This window comes from Salmo salar, chromosome ssa26 (assembly GCF_905237065.1).
Source record: "Salmo salar chromosome ssa26, Ssal_v3.1, whole genome shotgun sequence".
Taxonomy (NCBI): Eukaryota; Metazoa; Chordata; class Actinopteri; order Salmoniformes; family Salmonidae; genus Salmo; species Salmo salar.
In genome coordinates this window covers 5259800-5279112 of record NC_059467.1, presented here as the reverse complement: position 1 = coordinate 5279112, position 19313 = coordinate 5259800, and the positions used below count along the sequence as shown (strand labels likewise).

General features: G+C 43.5%; 1 protein-coding gene across 5 annotated transcripts in view; it reads left to right on the top strand.

Moving 5' to 3' along the window:
* Positions 1-19313, top strand: part of LOC106587054 (low-density lipoprotein receptor-related protein 4) — a 270120-nt gene that overhangs the window by 229436 nt on the left and 21371 nt on the right. For 3 of the 5 annotated variants that reach the window (XM_014174937.2, XM_014174936.2, XM_014174940.2), the window contains exons 29-36: positions 637-855; positions 1024-1158; positions 6537-6645; positions 6904-7096; positions 12605-12718; positions 12853-12964; positions 13168-13232; positions 18118-18205. In XM_014174937.2, coding sequence (XP_014030412.2) covers positions 637-855; positions 1024-1158; positions 6537-6645; positions 6904-7096; positions 12605-12718; positions 12853-12964; positions 13168-13232; positions 18118-18205 — 1035 coding nt within the window. The remainder of the gene's footprint in view (positions 1-636; positions 856-1023; positions 1159-6536; positions 6646-6903; positions 7097-12604; positions 12719-12852; positions 12965-13167; positions 13233-18117; positions 18206-19313) is intronic. The other 2 variants (XM_014174939.2, XM_014174938.2) reach the window with 1 other exon arrangement.

Genomic DNA, 19313 nt, shown 5'->3' with positions numbered 1-19313 from the left:
GTCCGTCTGTTGCTTTGCACAATTCGTGTCTGCCTCCTTTGTCATCAATGACCTGTTTCCGACCACTGGCCTGCCGTTGGCTGGATGTCCTTTGGGTGGTGGACCATTCTTGATACACACGGGAAACTGTTGAGCATGAAAAACCCAGCAGTGTTGCAGTTCTTGACACACTCAAACCGGTGCGCCTGGCACCTACTACCATACCCCGTTCAAATCTTGTCTTGCCCAGTCACCGTCTGAATGGCACACATACACAATCCATGTCTCAATGCTTAAAAATCCTTCTTTAACCTTCATCTACACTGATTGAAGTCGATTTAACAAGTGACATCAATAAGGGATCATAGCTTTCAACTGGATTCACCTGGTCAGTCTATATCATGTAAAGAGGTGTTCTTAATGTTTTATATACTCAGTGTATACACACACACACAATACATACACTCTTACTCACACACACATGCATGCATTCCCACACATGGAATTCATCCTTGTCACTTTTTCTTACTATTTAGGGTTTTAACTCTTTGCAATTAATATGTTCGAGCAATAGGATTTGATTTAATAAATTATATAATTAATTGATTTGCTGATTGATTCATTCATTGTTGGACTAACTTCTCCTGTCCTGGTCAGACGGGTCAACCTGGATGGTACAGGGATGGAGACCGTGATAAGCCAGGGTCTGAAGACTACTGATGGTCTGGCTGTGGACTGGGTGACCAGGAATATGTACTGGACGGACACAGGTCGCAACACCATCGAGGTGGCCCGACTGGACGGGACCAGCCGCAAAGTACTAGTCAACAACAGCCTGGATGAACCCAGGGCCATCGCTGTGTTTCCCAGCAAAGGGTGAGAGGCGGGAGAGGAGGAGTGATAGAGGGGGGAAAGTGTTAAGGTTGAGGGAAGAGGGTGGAAGGGTATAGTGGAAGAGATTGGTTTTGTGGCTGTTTGTAAGTGTGTTTGTGTGTGTGGGGGGGTGCGGGAACTGGGTTGTCATTGTTTCATTGGTCTCCCTAGGTACCTGTTCTGGACAGACTGGGGTCACATTGCTAAGATTGAGCGGGCACACCTAGACGGATCAGACCGTAAAGTTCTGATTAACACAGACCTGGGCTGGCCCAACGGACTCACACTGGACTACGACACACGCAGGTTAGAAAGAGAGAGCGAGAGAGTGGAAGGGAGGGGGATGGAGACAGGCAGGGAATAGGGGACTGACAGACAGAGATGGAGGGAGGGAATAAGGGAATGACAGACAGATACATGAGAGAGACGGAGGGGTGGAGAGGGAGGGAATAAGGGAATGACAGACAGAGATAAAGAAGAGAGAGGGAGTGGTAAGGAGGGAGGGAATAAGAGAATGACAGACAGCGATAAAGAAGAGAGAGAGAGTGGTAGGGAGGGAGGGAATAAGGGAATGACAGACAGATATATAGGAGAGAGCAAGGGATTGGTAGGGAGGGAGGGAGGAAATAAGGGAATGACAGACAGAGATAAAGGAGAGTGAGGAAGTGGAAGGGAGGGATAGAGGGAGGGAATGACAGACATAGATACAGGAGAGAGAGGGAATGGTAGGGAGGGAGAGAGCGAGGGAGCGCAGGTTATTGTTTTTCATAATAACTCTTGTTCTGGAGGCAGCCTTGCAGAGTGGTCACTAGCTGGCACAGCCACAAAGTCATATAATCTGCCTAGCCTTAACTCTAACCTTAACCACACTGCTAACCCTAATGCCTAACCCTTCAATTAAATTAACTTTCAATTGATAATTTTTACAATATAGCCAAATTTGACTTTGCAGCTGGCCCATCTAGCAGAAATTGCTCAGTTCGGCCTCCAGGACAAGACTCAACCCATTAAATGTCAACCTACAGAGGGAGCGGGAGGGAGAGTGTGACAGACAGGGAAAGAAAGACTGAAAATATTAGGAACTAACAGCATGCAAAGCAGATCTCAGTCGAGAAAATCGAATTATTTTCTGCATAACTTTCTGTTTTGTGTACAGGGTTCCCACGGGTCCTTGAAATCCTTGAAAGTTTGTGGATTTGAGAAAAAAATCAAGGTTATTGAAAGTGCTTGAATTGATATAATTAGTGCATGACTAGAAATTTAAGGTATTTAGATTTTTTTGTTTAACTTAACGTCAGTAATAGGCTTGCGTTCAACTGTCTACATGTGTCTCCCGCTGTCTGTTCGTCTTTGTTTCACGCGCAACCTGCCTCGAGAATGTGCGACGGTCACGTGCGTGCATGAGTGATTGAAGTTGAATGATCCAGGTTAAACAGCGTCAAGCAAGCGAGAAACCTAACAGGCTGACCACACTGCTCGCATCGCGTGCCCAAGCGTTGCAAAATAAATGTAGAAATCTATGTTATTCAATTATTGCACCCACAATGCTCGCACACGCCAACGAGCGTCTATGTTGCCAAGGGCTAAAATAGAAATCAGTTCTATTTCTGACGCATATCGCGCTGCAAGTCCTGCCTCTCCCATCTCCTCATTGGTTCATAGAAGCAGGTACCCAAGTACCATCTCCTCATTGGTTATACCCACATGGGTGACTGAAAGACAAACGAGGTCAGTGGCAGTAATGCACCTAATTTATGAAAGTTGCCAATCGCAATATAAAGCCTGGAAGGAAGAGAGATGACTAGAAACTATTTATTTGTGGATTAATTGGCGGAGTAGAGGACCTTGTGCATTTCAGGTAAAATAACAACTCAATGTTTATATCCCAGGACAAATTAGCTAGCAACAGCAAGCTAGCTAAATAGGACAAATTAGCTAGCAAGTGCAAGCTAACTAGCTAAATTGCCATAAATGTTTAATGCTTTTCGACCTGTCCCCAAATTAATATAATTGGTTCAGAGTTTGTTTTCATGTTTTAACCTGCGTGGCGTGATCGCGTTTGGTGTGGGGGGACAAAATAAATGTATGCACGATCGCGCACGCGTGTAGCCAGTTTGGCTTCTGTGTAACGTTAAACGAACCTTCAGCTATGCCTGGAAAATGTAAATTCCAGGACTCGTGGCTCACCAAAGACATTTACAAAGACTGGCTTGTTAAAGATCAGTGGGACATCCATATGGCCCAATGCAGAGCCTGCAGCAAATCAATTTAAGTTCACGCCATGGGCGAAGCAGCTGTGACGAGCCATGCTGCTGGAGCATCACACAGGACGGCCATCCGCAAGTTAAAAGCAGGTAGGTCCTACCCCTGGTAACATGTAGAAAGGAATACAACAACCATACTTAGTTATTAACGTTAATTAGTTAGCTAGATTATTCCGTCTCTTCATGGTTGTGTAAATTAACTACATAGACAGAATTATTTAGTCAAATTAACGTTTTCTAAGTTGTTAGTTAACGTTATCTAGATGTCTCAGTCAGTTCTCCCACAGAATCACACCTGTCAATAGTGCTGGCTTGCTAAAGTTAGCTAATTTGTTAACGTTACGTTAGCCAACTTGCGGCAAGCAGAGCTGGACAGTGAACATTTAAAATAAATGCCGTTAGCTAAAAGTTTACATTTAGTTAAAGGACGTTCACTAGAGTTGTTAGTGACAACGTTTCATGACTAATGCTAGCTAACGTTAGCCAGCTAGCTAGTCATTCATCAGACTTAGACACTTATTTTCTTACAGCTCCCACTCTATTGAACTATGTGGAAAAGTCATCATCTACATCACCACCTAGACAATCTTCTACATTTACTTCCACAGTCACCACCTCCATCATAACTGGCGTTCCCAAAAAGGACACATTGTGGGCTGAGACATTGTGCTGTCTGAATATGATGGGGGTGAGTGGCATGGTTTATAAACATGTAAAATTAAATTATTTTTAGGAACATGTTTGTTTTCATATTTCAAATTCTCTCTCTGTGACACACACAGGTTCACACACAGGCTAGAAACAGACATAAGTGTTTGGTTTCAATCTTCTTCTTTTTTACTCTTAGGTGTGCTGTTCTCAGCGATGTTCCCAGACAGTGCAATAGCCAAGACCTTCGCATGCAGGGCAACAAAGTCCAGCTATGTGTGCATAGCTTGGCTCCTCATTTCAAGCACTTGTTGTCTAAAAAACTGTCTATGTACTTCTCTTTGATGAGCCTTAACAGAAAAACTCAGTCAAAGCAGTGTGACTTTCACGTCCGTTTATGGGATGAGGACAAAGTTGTGACGAGAGTTTATGATTCTAAATTGATGGGACATGCGACTGCGTTGGACCTTAAAGCGGTCTATAAGAAGAACATCGAAGATCTACCAAGGAAAACATGGTTCAGATCTCCTGGATGGACCAAATGTAAATCGGTCATTTTACTCAAAGATTGAGAAGGCCCTCCTAGATTTTAATGTACACCTTATAAACATTGGCAGTTGCCGTCTCCATATTGTACATGGAGCATTTCAGAAGGGAGTGGAAGAAACAGAGTGGAAAGTCGACAGTGTCTGCATGCTATGTACCAACTTCTGAAGGGTACTCCAGCCCGCAGGGAGGACTACTTTAACATCATTGGATCATCAGTTCCCCCAATGCCACATAAGTTTTGCAAGACACGGTGGGTTGTAAATGCACCCGTGCTTGAAAGAGCTTTAAAGATTTTACCCCATATGGCAACATATGTGAAGGCTTTAGAGAAGAATGTCCAAATCCAGGCGCAAAGTCCTTTGAGGTGATTCAGGAGGCCGTTAAGGACCCTTTCATGACAGCAAAACTTAATTTGATCTTGTCAGTGAGCAAAGAAGTGACACCATTCCTCACACGCTTCCAGACCGATAAGCCCATGGTGCCATTTCTCTCTGTAGACTTGTTCTAGCTGCTTAAGAGCTTGATGAGCAGATTCATTAAGCCAGACCTCATGAAAGAAGCAAAGACCCCCAAAAAACGTCTTGATGTCGAGGTGAGCCAGTCGTCCAATCACATCCTCACAGGTCGACATGGGCTTTGTTACTCAAAGAATTTGAGAGACTTGTCCACTGGGAAGAAAATTGGACAGAAAACATTGATGGACTTCAAAATCACTTGCAAGAAGTGTATGCTCACAACTGTTAACAAATTCATTGAGAAATCTCCGTTGAAGTACTCTCTGGTCTAACATCTTTCTTTCTTGGATCCAAGGGAAATGGAAAGATGCTGTGTTCAGCAAAATTGAGGAAGGCCCTGACCTACCTTGTAAATAGTCATCGGGTGAAGGAAGAAGATTGTGATGATATCATTTGACAATACTCACATTTTATTTATTACATTGTCCAGGCCAACACTCAGAGTTTGAACTTTGATCCTGTCCAAGACAGCGTGGACACATTTTTACGAGTATTTGTCAAAGGACAAAGAGCTCAGAAATCAAGGACACTTTGCCGCCAAGGCAGAGGTATGTGACACATCAAGAAGAACAGACAGAGAAGAATGGATGAGTAAAAAAACAGAAAGAGAAAAGACCTTCTAGATGAACTTAAAGGGAAGAAAAGAAGACAGATGACATAAATGCTCCCGAGACCTCAGCAGACAAATTTGCACTCAAAGCGGAGAGCACCGGAAACCTCACTCTTATTTCCAAGTCGTATAGCCTGAGAAAGGGTGCTAAAGACAAAAAAGCACAAATAGCTGAAATAGAAACACTACTCAACGAAAAAGTGAATGTCCTGAAAAGCAAATGAAGGGGTATAGCAGCAAAAAGTAAGGGTTTGGCACTGTTTTAACAGTTTTAGCAGGAGCAAAACACTACTTGATGAGTAAGTGATAAAAAAAAGAAAGCAAATGAACCAAAAAGGCCAACAACCCCAGAACACAATGGTCTGGGAAATGTTTTTTTTGGGGGAAAGGTTTTATTTATTATTTATTTATTCATTTTCATCTAATCTTTTATTGTTGCAAAACATTTTATTTATGGTCATGTATTTTTGTTTACTTAAAGAAAAAGCTCATGTTTTTGCTCTGCGACATGTTTTGTGTTGTTAAGCTGGTGCTCATGAAATAAACGAGGAGTTACTTAGCTCTTCAACTTCTAAATAAGTCTCTGTCTCTATCGCTCAACTTACACATATTGTTTTGCTGTGCTGTGTTAGAGAAGGCAAGAGACCACATAGTCTGCCATCACTGTAACACAGCACAATTGAGAAGTGTTCACACATTCAAGCCTCTCTCTCTTTTTAATTGTTGTCTGTGAGCTTATGTAAAGCCTGCTAGCTCTCATTATAAAAATTCTCAGTGTTGTAACAGTAATTAACCTTGTTCCGTGTCTCAAACTATGTCATGTTGGGTCCTTGAATTTGAGGGAATTGGGCCTGGAAAGTCCTTGAAAAGTCCGTGAATTTGATGTTTAAGAAGGTGTGGGAATCCTGTGTGTAGTAAATCATAGTACAGTACAGGAGTTTTCTGGCCTCTTGATAGATAGCTTTGATGTCAGTTCCTGTTAAATCCCTCTCATCTCTGTCTAACATATCTGTAAAGTATTTTGCCTAGTATGTATTTTGCCTAGTATGTATATGTACTATGAATGTGTGTGTTTAACTCCTCTGTGTGTGTGTGTAGGATCTTCTGGGTGGATGCTCACCTGGACCGCATTGAGAGTTCCGACCTAAATGGAAAGCTCCGTCAAATCCTCGTCAGCCCTGTGTCCCACCCCTTTGCCCTCACACAGGTACCCCCCCAGCTGTCAATCAACCACCTGACCCCTCCCCCTGGCTGCCACATCCACTCACTTGCTCTCTCACTCCTCTGCCACTCAATTGTTTGTTCACTGCCTCACTTGCTCTCCCTCCTGCTCCACTCATACTGAACCATAAAACTGAACCATTCTACTTCCCTCCATCTCTGACCTTCATTTTCTTCCTCCCTCTCTCTCTTCCTCGTCTGTGTTTCTTTCTCTCCTCTCTTTTTCTCTACCTTATTCCCCCAGTTGAAGCCGGTGTCCTCCCCTCTAACCCCTTTCTCCCGACTCTCGCAGCAAGACCGTTGGATCTACTGGACGGATTGGCAGACTAAGTCCATTCAGCGTGTGGACAAACACACTGGCCGCAGCAAGGAGACGGTGCTGGCCAACGTGGAGGGCCTCATGGACATCATCATAGTCTCGCCACAGAGGCAGAGTGGTAAGGGAGCAGGGAGATATTGCCCCTAGATGCTGATCTTGAGTCATTTTAGCATTTTCCCGACTAACGGTTAAGGTTAGGATTGGGGAGGGGAAGCTGATCCTAGACCTGTACCGAAGGGGAAACTTCACCCTTGAGCGAGCGGTAAGTTGCCCCTAACTACTGATACCGGTTCAAGTATTAGTTCATCTTTTTATGGCGTAGGTTAGAATTGAGGGTAATCTGATCCAAGATGATTAGAGCCAGATTCTACCTTCAACCCCCATTGTAGTGTCGCCACAGTGACTGAGTGGTAGCGAGGCATTTCGGGGATATTTTTTATTTACATTTTTCAAGCTTTCACCTTATACTGTTGGTCACATTCAAGGATGGATATTTACAGTGTGTTATGTAATACATGCCTTGTTTAGAGCTGAGGTAAAAAAACATTTTTACTCAACAATAGTAAAAGTGTTCAACATTGTATTGTGAATCTCTACAAGCTCTTCTTCATCTGTTGAGTACACCTGCTATAAAATGGCCGTTAAGCTTAAGGGATATCCATCCCGTCAATTACGGTAAAAAAATACAAAATGACATACCATTCAAAAGCAATTGTCTTTTTGGAAATCAACCTCAAATCTTACTGCTGGCAATGTCCTAAGCATGCCCCACATAGCTGTCTTAAGATGAATGCACTAGATGTGAGTCGCTCTTGATAGGAGTGTCTGTTAAATCTGGATAATAACATTGCTAAATTACTGAAATGTAAAATGTACACCCCGGTAATCATAATGCAATGCATTTCTTTCTCAATTCATTACCTTGCATGTATCCTCCAGTATGTACCATTGCTATATCTGACTCGTTTTCTATGAGCAAATTGAATGGGAAAATAAGTTGGACGTTTCCTCGCTTGTCTATGTGTTATTTAAAAAATAACACCCCAATCGCTAGGGTCATTTTAAGATGTCAGGTGTCAAAATATGTACAGTTTTGACACTGAGCTCATTGCCCAACCGGACGCATCTGGTTTCAGGTGGCCGGGAGACCTCGTGATCTTCAGCTGCTATTTAGCGAACGAACTGGGAATCAGACAGGAAATCTAATTGCGTTAGTGGAAAGGTAGCAACGTTAGTTTGCTTCTCATATGTATATTATTTCTGTATGTTGAAAAATGGAGCCGTTGCACAAACCCTGCAGTTTTCAAATGGCTGTGTTCCTAGGGGAATTTATGCATGTTTGTAGCGCCACCATTGCTCTGGCTCTGTAATAGTCACATTGTTGCTATTTCTAATAGCACTAAGCATGTATTGGTTGAAAATCTTAATGTCTTTTATTAAGCATAAAATATGTTAGTCACAGCCGTGTATATTCCCCCTCAAGCCAATACCACAACGGCCCTCAAGGAACTACACTGGACATTATGCAAACTGGAAACCACATACAGTGAGGGAAAAAGTATTTGATCCCCTGCTGATTTTGTACGTTTGCCCACTGACAAAGAAATGATCAGTCTGTAATTTTAATGGTAGGTTTATTTGAACAGTGAGAGACAGAATAACAACAACAAAATCCAGAAAAACACATGTCAAAAATGTTATAAAATGATTTGCATTTTAATGAGGGAAATAAGTATTTGACCCCCTCTCAATCAGAAAGATTTCTGGCTCCCAGGTGTCTTTTATACAGGTAACGAGCTGAGATTAGGAGCACACTCTTAAAGGGAGTGCTTCTAATCTCAGCTTGTTACCTGTATAAAAGACACCTGTCCACAGAAGCAATCAATCAATCAGATTCCAAACTCTCCACCATGGCCAAGACCAAAGAGCTCTCCAAGGATGTCAAGGACAAGATTGTAGACCTACACAAGGCTGGAATGGGCTACAAGACCATTGCCAAGCAGCTTGGTGAGAAGGTGACAACATTTGGTGCGATTATTCGCAAATGGAAGAAACACAAAAGAACTGTCAATATCCCCCGGCCTGGGGCTCCATGCAAGATCTCACCTCGTGGAGTTGCAATGATCATGAGAACAGTGAGGAATCAGCCCAGAACTACACGGGAGGATCTTGTCAATGATCTCAAGGCAGCTGGGACCATAGTCACCAAGAAAACAATTGGTAACACACTACGCCGTGAAGGACTGAAATCCTGCAGCGCCTGCAAGGTCCCCCTGCTCAAGAAAGCACATATACATGCCCGTCTGAAGTTTGCCAATGAACATCTGAATGATTCAGAGGACAACTGGGTGAAAGTGTGGTGGTCAGATGAGACCAAAATGGAGCTCTTTGGCATCAACTCAACTCGCCATGTTTGGAGGAGGAGGAATGCTGCCTATGACCCCAAGAACACCATCCCCACCGTCAAACATGGAGGTGGAAACATTATGCTTTTGGGGTGTTTTTCTGCTAAGGAGACAGGACAACTTCACCGTATCAAAGGGACGATGGACGGGGCCATGTACCGTCAAATCTTGGGTGAGAACCTCCTTCCCTCAGCCAGGGCATTGAAAATGGGTCGTGGATGGGTATTCCAGCACGACAATGACCCAAAACACACGGCCAAGGCAACAAAGGAGTGGCTCAAGAAGAAGCACATTAAGGTCTTGGAGTGGCCTAGCCAGTCTCCAGACCTTAATCCCATAGAACATCTGTGGAGGGAGCTGAAGGTTCGAGGTCTGCAAAGAGGAGTGGGACAAAATCCCTCCTGAGATGTATGCAAACCTGGTGGCCAACTACAAGAAACGTCTGACCTCTGATTGCCAACAAGGGTTTTGCCACCAAGTACTAAGTCATGTTTTGCAGAGGGGTCAAATACTTATTTCCGTCATTAAAATGCAAATCATTTTATAACATTTTTGACATGCGTTTTTCTGGATATTGTTGTTGTTATTCTGTCTCTCACTGTTCAAATAAACCTACCATTAAAATTATGGACTGATAATTTCTTTGTCAGTGGGCAAACGTACAAAATCAGCAGGAGATCAAATACTTTTTTCCCTCACTGTATCCTGAGGCCACATGTATTGTAGCTGGGGATTTTAACAAAATAAAATTGAGGAAAAAGCTACCAAAGTTCTATCAACACATTGACTGTAGACTGTAGTTGCTTAGGAAAAACACTAGACCACTGCTACGTGCCTTTTCGAGATGCTTACAAGGCCCTCCCCACCCTCCCTTCAGCAAATCAGATCACGACTCTATTTTGCTCCTCCCTTCCTATATAAAATAACTCAAACAAGAAGTACCCGTGCTAAGGTCTATTCAACACTGGTGTGACCAATTGGAATTCATGCTTCAAGATTGTTTTGATCAATGTTCCGCGTAGGCACTGAGAATAAAATTGACGTTTACACAAACACGTGACAGAGTTAATCAGGAAGTGTATAGGGGATGTCACCCACGGTGACTATTAAAACCTACACAAACCAGAAACCGTGGAATGAAGGCAGCATTTGCGTAAAACTGAAAGCGCGAACCTCCGCATTTAACCATGGCAAGAATACTGGGAATAGGGTTGAATTCAAACGGTGTAGTTTTTCCCTCCGTAAGGCAATCAAACAGGCAAAATGTCAGTGCAGAGACAAAGTGAAGTCGCAATTCAACAGCTCAGACACGAGACGTATGTGGCAGGGTCGACAGACTGTCACGGATTACAAAGGGAAACCAGCCAGGTCGTGGACACCGTCTTGCTCCCAGACAAGCTGAACATCATCCTCGAGCGCCCGCTTTGAGGATAACACAGTGCCACCAACGCAGGCAGCTCCCAAGGACTGTGGGCTCTTGTTCTCCGTGGCTAACTTGAGTAAGACATTTAAGAGTGTTAACCCTCGCAAGACTGCCGGCATCCCTAGAGCATGCGCAGACCAGCTGGCTGGAGTATTTACGGACATATTCAATCTCTCCCTATCCCAGCCTATCCCAGTCTGCTTTCCCCACTTGCTTCAAGATGTTCACCATTGTTCCTGTACCCAAGAAAGCACAGGTAACTGAACTAAATTACTATCGCCCCATAGCACTCACTTCTGTCATCATGAAGTACTTTGAGAGTCTAGTTAAGGATCACCTCACCTCTACCTTACCTGACATCATAGACCCACTTCAATTTGCTTACCACCCCAATAGATCCACAGACTAGGCAATCACCATCACACTGCCCTATCCCATCTGGACAAGAGGAATACCTACATCAGAATGCGGTTCATTGACTATAGCTCAGCCTTCAACACCATAGTAACCTCCAAGCTCATCATTAAGCTCAGGGCCCTGGATCTGAACCCTGCCCTGTGTGACTGGGTCCTGGACTTCCTGATGGGTCGCCCCCAGGTGGTGAAGGTAGGAAACAACACCTCCACTTTGCTGATCCTTAACACAGGGGCCCCACAAGGGTGCGTGCTCAGCCCCCTCCTGTACTCCTTGTTCACCCATGACTGCGTGGCCACGCACGCCTCCAAGTCAATCATCAAGTTTGCAAACGACACAACAGTAGTAGGCCAGATTACTAACAATGATGAGACAGTGTACAGGGAGGAGGTGAGGGCCCTGGTGGAGCGTTGCCAGGGAAATATCCTCTCCCTCAACGTCAACAAAACAAAAGAGCTGATCATGGACTTCAGGAAACAGCAGAGGGAGCATGTCCCCATCCACATCGATGGGACCACAGTGGAGACAATCTGAAATGGTCCACCCAAACAGAGAGTGTGGTGAAGAAGGCGCAACAGCGCCTCTTCAACTTCAGGAGGCTGAAGAAATTCGGCTTGGCCCCTAAGACCCTCAAACTTTTACAGATACACAATTGAGATTATCCTGTCGGGCTGTATCACTGCCTGGTACAGCAACTGCACCGCCCACATCCACAGGGCTCTCCAGAGGATGGTGTGGTCTGCCCAACGCATCACCGGGGGCACACTGCCTGCCCTCCAGGACACCTACAGCACCCGATGTCAAAGGAAGGCCAACAAGGACATCAGCAACCCGAGCCACTGCCTGTTCAACCCGTTACCATCCAGAACGCGAGGTCAGTACAGGTGCATTAAACCTGGGACCAGGAGACTGAAAACAGCTATCTCAAGGCCATCAGACTGTTAAATAGCCATCACTAGCCGGGTACCACCCGGTTACTCAACCCTTCACCTTAGAGGCTGCTGCCCTATATACATAGACATGGAATCACTGGCCACTTTAATAATGGAGCAATAGTCACTTTAATAATGTTTACATACTGCTTTACTTATCTCATATGTATATACTATATTATATTCTCCTGTATTTAGTCAATGCCACTCCAGCATTGCTCGTCCTGATATTTCTTAGTTCCATTCTTGTACTTTTAGATTTCTGTATTGTTATGAATTGTTAGATACTACTGCACTGTTGGAGCTAGGAACACGAGCATTGCGCTACACCCACAATAACATCTGCTAAATGTGTATGTGACCAATAAAATGTTATTTGATTTTATATGTGCCATTGTGAAAATGTCACAAGAGTTTAACAGGTTAAAGTAAGACTTTTCTTTTCAATGCAGGCACTAACCACTGTGGAGTGAATAATGGAGGATGTACTCATCTCTGCTTCGCTAATACAAACAGCTTTGTCTGTGCCTGCCCTGATGAACCAGACAGCAGGCCCTGCTCCACCAGTGAGTTTGTGTGTGTGTGTGTATATGTACTTGCATGCGTGTGAGAAACAACTTATTTTGATAAGCAACATTCCAGCTTTGTGTGTGATCTGTTTATGTATCTTTAAAACACTAATAATTGTTCCTCTGTTTAGTCTCAGGTTATGTGCCAACCTCACCAGACAGAGAGACCACCAGCACCCCAGCCCCTAACAAGATCCCCAAAGCCCCCACAGACACGCCTCAGCAAGGACCCCCACTGATTAAGTCTGTCAACTACAGGCCTGATATTTTACCTCATTGGCCATGACTTGAAGGGATCCTATTGATACATAATGAGTGCTGTCTGATATGAATATTGACTAAATACCTTGTATCACTATGCTTTACTTTTATATCTTCAGTTTGTGAGAAAGTATAGGCTCAGTTTGATGGTAAATGTTTTTTTTTTTTTACATCCCGTTTCGTAGCTGCACAGACAAGAGCCTGAGTGTGGAGGGCTGCGTTGAGAGCAACGTGGTGACGGCTCCTCACGGTAAGATAAAGATCAGTCAGCTTCATCATCATCATTATCATGATTATTACCCTCAGTAGCATCTTCATCACACTTTGCATCATCATTACTATCATCATAATAAATGATTCACTTTCAGATGACAGTGTTGATTTTATAGGCTATATCTAATTGTTTAGATGTCATGGCGGTGTAATCCACTCATTGGTTGATGTTGGGGGGAAAATGGCGCCGGAGGGGAGGGCTGCCGTTTTTATCGGCTCTTAACCTCTTACATCTAGACGTTCCGCTAGCGGAACACCTGCTCCAATATCCAATGATGGGCGTGGCGCGAAATACAAATTCCTCTAAAATCCGAAAACTTCCATTTTTCAAACATATGACTATTTTACAGCATTTTAAAGACAAGACTCTCGTTAATCTAACCACACTGTCCGATTTCAAAAAGGCTTTACAACGAAAGCAAAACATTAGATTATGTCAGCAGAGTACCCAGCTAGAAATAATCAGACACCCATTTTTCAAGCTAGCATATAATGTCACAAAAAACAAAACCACAGCTAAATGCAGCACTAACCTTTGATGATCTTCATCAGATGACAACCCTAGGACATTATGTTATACAATGCATGCATGTTTTGTTCAATCAACTTCATATTTATATCAAAAACCAGCTTTTTTACATTAGCATGTGACGTTCAGAACTAGCATACCCCCCCGCAAACATCCGGTGAATTTACTAAATTACTCATGATAAACGTTCACAAAAAGCATAACAATTATTTTAAGAATTATAGATACAGAACTCCTCTATGCACTCGATATGTCCGATTTTAAAATAGCTTTTCAGTGAAAGCACATTTTGCAATATTCTCAGTAGATAGCCCAGCCATCACGGCTAGCCATTTAGACACCGACCAAGTTTAGCCCTGATCAAACTCCGATTTACTATTACAAAAGTTTCATTACCTTTGTTGTCTTCGTCAGAATGCACTCCCAGGACTGCTACTTCAATAACAAATGTTGGTTTGGTCCAAAATAATCCATCGTTATATCCAAATTGCGGCGTTTTGTTTGTGCGTTCCAAGACACTATCCGAAATGGTAAATCAGGGTCGCGAGCATGGCGCAACTCGTGACAAAAGATTTCTAAATATTCCATTACCGTACTTCGAAGCATGTCAACCGCTGTTTAAAATCAATTTTTATGCCATTTTTCTCGTAAAAAAGCGATAATATTCCGACCGGGAATCTCCGTTTAGCTAAACAGAGGAAAGAAAACAAAGCTTTCGGTCGACGCGGGCACGAGCCTGAGTCTCACAGTACTGTAACCAGCCACTATCCAAACGCGCTACTTTGTTTCAGCCAGAGCCTGCAAAGCCACGATTCAGCATTTTGCCGCCTTCTGAGAGACCATGTGAGCCGTAGAAAGTGTCACGTAAGAGCAGAGATCCCCTGTAATAGATAGAGATAATCAACAAGGCCAAGAAATGGTCAGACAGGGTACTTCCTGTACAGGATCTTCTCAGGTTTTGGCCTGCCAAATGAGTTCTGTTATACTCACAGACACCATTCAAACAGTTTTAGAAACTTTGGAGTGGTTTCTATCCAAAGCTAATAATTATATGCATATTCTAGTTTCTGGGCAGGAGTATTAATCAGATTAAATCGGGTACGTTTTTTATCCGTCCGTGAAAATACTGCCCCCTAGCCATAACAGGTTAACCAACCATGATATTTTGTTTGTTTTTTCGCATTGTTCGTAACTTGTTTTGTACATAATGTTGCTGCTACTGTCTCTTATGACCGAAAATAGCTTCTGGACATCAGATTACTCACCTCAAATTGGACGAAGAGTTCATTGAGTCGGACGGGTGGGATATGTTCTACAGACACCCGACCAGGCCTAGATCCCCTTGATTTGCTGGAAAAGGAAACAGAGGTTTTGCGGAAAGAGATCAGGGTGCCTTGTGAGGATCACGCGACGAATGGCTAATCTGCCCTTGCCTTCCATCCTGCTAGCTAACGTTCAATCGCTGGAGAATAAATGGGACAAACTGAAAGCACGTATATCCTACCGACAGGACATTAAAAACTGTAATATCTTATGTTTCACCGAGTCGTGGCTGAATGACGACATTAAGAACATACAACTGGCGGATTATACACTCTATCGGCAGGACAGAACAGCAGCCTCTGGTAAGACACAGGGCGGGGGCCTATGCATATTTGTAAACAATAGCTGGTGCACGATATCTAAGAAAGTCTTAAGGTTTTGCTCGCCTAAGGTAGAGTATCTCATAAGCTGTAGACCACACTATCTACCTAGAGAGTTTTCATATGTATTTTTCATAGATGTCTACATACCACCACAGACCGAGGCTGGCACTAAATCCGCACTCAATGAGCTGTATTCCTCCATAATCAAACAGGAAAACGCTCATACAGAGGTGGCGCTCCTAGTGGCCGGGGACTTTAAAGCAGGGAATCTTAAATCAGTTTTACCTCATTTTTATCAACATGTTAAATGTGCAACCAGAAGAAAAACAATTCTAGACCACCTTTACTCTACAAACAGAGACGCGTACAAAGCTCTCCCTCACCCTCCATTTGGCAACTCTGACCATAACTCTATTCCGGATTCCTGCTAACAAGCAAAAATTACAGCACGAAGCACCAGTGACTCGGTCAATAAAGAAGTGGTCAGATGAAGTAGATGCTAAACTACAGGACTGTTTTGCTAGCACAGACTGGAATATGTTCTGGGATTCTTCCGATGCCGTTGAGGAGTACACCACAACAGTCATTGGCTTCATCAATAAGTGCATTGAGGACGTGGTCCCCACAGTGATTGTACGCTACATACCCCAACCAGAAGCCATCGATTACAGGCAGCATTTGCACTGAGCTAAAGGCTAGAGCTGCCGCTTTCAAGGTGAGGGACTGTAACCCAGAAGCTTATAAGAAATCCCGCTATGCCCTCCGACGAACCATCAAACAGGCAAAGCATCAATACAGGACTAAGATCAAATCCTACTACACCGGCTCCGACGCTCGTCAGATGTGGCAGGGCTTGCAAACTATTACAGACTACAAAGGGAAGCACAGCTGAGAGCTGCCCAGTGACACAAGCCTACCAGACGAGCTAAATAACTTCTATGCTCGCTTTGAGGCAAGTGACACTGAAACATGCATGAGAGCATAAGCTGTTCTGGGCGACTGTTTGATCACGCTCTCCGCAGCCGATGTGAGTAAGACCTTTAAACAGGTCAACATTCACAAGGCCGCTTGGCCAGAAGGATTACTAGAATGTGTCCTTCGAGCAGGCGTTGACCAACTGGCAAGTGTCTTCACTGACATTTTCAACCTCTCCATGTCTGAGTCTGTAATACCAACGTGTTTCAAGCAGACCACCATAGTCCCTGTGCATGAGAACACTAAGGTAATCTGCCTAAATGACTACCAACCCGTAGCACTCACGTCTGTAGCAATGAAATTGCTTTGAAAGGCTGTTCATGGTTCACATCAATACCATTATCCCAGAAACCCTAGACTCACTCCAATTTGCATACTGCACCAACAGATCCACAGATGATGCAATCTCCATTACACTCCACACTGCCCTTTTCCACCTGGACAAAAGGAACACCTATGTGAGAATGCTATTCATTTACTACAGCTCAGCGTTCAACACCATCGTGCCTTCAAAGCTCATTACTAAGATAAGGACCCTGGGACGAGACACCTCCCTCTGCAACTGGATCCTGAACTTCCTGACGGGCCTACCCCAAGTGGTAAGGGTAAGTAACAACACATCTGCCACGCTGATCCACAACATGGGGGCCCCTCAGGGGTGCGTGCCTCGTCCTCTCCTGTACTCCCTGTTCACTCATGACTGCACGGCCAGGCACGACTCCAACACCATCATTAAGTTTTCTGATGACACAACAGTGGTAGGCCTGATCACCGACAACAACCTCTCCCTCGACGTGATCAAGACAAAGGAGATGATCGTGGACTACAGGAAAAGGAGGACGGAGCACGTCCCCATTCTCATCGGCGTGTCTCTAGTGGAGCAGGTTGAGAGCTTTAAGTACCTTGGCGTCCACATCACCAACAAACTAACATGGTCCAAACACACCAAGACAGTCACGAAGACGGCATGACAAAACCTATTCCCCCTCAGGAGACTGAACATTTTTGCCATGGGTCCTCAGATCCTCAAATGGTTTTAAAGCTGCACCATCGAGTGCGTCCTGACGGATTGTATCACTGCCTCGGCCTCCGACCGCAAGGCACTACAGAGGCTAGTGCGTATGGCCCAGTACATCACTGGGGCCAAGCTTCCTGCCATCCAGGAACTCTATGCCAGGCGGTGTTAGAGGAAGTCCCTAAAAATTGTCAGACTCCAGCCACCCTAGTCATAGACTGTTCTCTCTGCTACCGCACGGCAAGCGGTACTGGAGCACCAAGTCTAGGTCCAAGAGGCTTCTCAACAGCTTCTACCCTCAAGCCATAAGACTCCTGAACAGCTAATCAAATGGCTACCCAGACTATTTGCATAGCTTCCCCCCTTCTATGCTGCTGCTACTGTCTGTTATTATCTATACACAGTCACTTTAATAACTCTACCTACATGTACATATTACCTCAATTACCTTGACCACGGTGCCCCTGCACATTGACTCTGTACCGGTACCCTGTGTATATAGCCCAACTATTGTTATTTACTGCTGCACTTCAATTGTTTGTTATTCTTCTCTTTTTTTGTTGATATTTTCTTAAAATTGCATTGTTGGTTTAAGGGCTTGTAAAGTAAGCATTTCACTGTAAGGTCTACACCTGTTGTATTCGGCGCATGTGACAAATACAATTTGATTTGTTCATCTGCAACGCTTCTTTCACAGGGGAGGGGCTTCATATCAGCTATGTGATTGGAGGAGCATTGACCATTCTGGCCATCCTGATAATCATCACTGCCTTCATTATTTACAGGTAAGACCAAGTCCTCTCTAAATACTCATTTGACATTTACATTTTAGTAATTTATCCGACGCTCTAATCTAGAGCAATTTATTGTTAGTACATTCATCTTAACCTCTATGGGCTAGGTGGGACGCTAGCGTCCCCCCCGTGGTGCACTCCATCAACAGCAGGTGCATTTCAAGAGCGGCAAATTTGAATCCAAATAAATGTCAAAATTCAAATTTTTCAAACATACAACTATTTTACACCCTTTGAAAGATAAACATCTCCTTAATCTAACCACGTTTTACGATTTCAAAAAGGTTTTACGGCGAAAGCATAAATTTTGAGTATGTTAGGACAGTACATTTACAAGAGTTGTGTGTAATGTTTTGTCAATTCAAAGACAGGTTCACCAAAACCATAAAACCAGCTAAAATGATGCACTAACCTTTTACAATCTCCATCAGATGACACTCCTAGGGCATTATGTTAGACAATGCATGCATTTTTAGTTCTATCAAGTTCATATTTATATCCAAAAACAGCGTTTTACTATGGCATTGATGTTGAGGAAATCGTTTCCCTCCAATAACCGGCAGTCAAGTCAACACCACAAATTAAATAATTAAAATTAGAAAACATTGGTAAAATATTATATTGTCATTTAAAGAATTATAGATTTACATCTCTTGAACGCAATCAACTTGCCAGATTTAAAAATAACCTTACTGGGAAATCACACTTTGCAATAATCTGAGCTCTGCGCCCAGAAAAATACGCGTTGCGATACAGACTAGACGTCATGTTGGGGAGATCTAAAATCGAAAATACTATGTAAATAATCCATTACCTTTGATTCTCTTCATCAGATGTCACTTCCAGGTATCACAGGTCCATAACGAATGTAGTTTTGTTCAAAAAAGCTCATCATTTATGTCCAAAAATCTCCGTCTTGTTAGCACATGATCTAAGCCAGCCGGACTTCTCGTCATGAACGAGGGGAAAAAATATATTTACGTTCGTTCAAACATGTAAAACGTTGTATAGCATAAATCATTAGGGCCTTTTTTAACCAGAACATGAATAATATTCAAGGTGGACGAATGCATACTCTTTTATAACGTATTGGAACGAG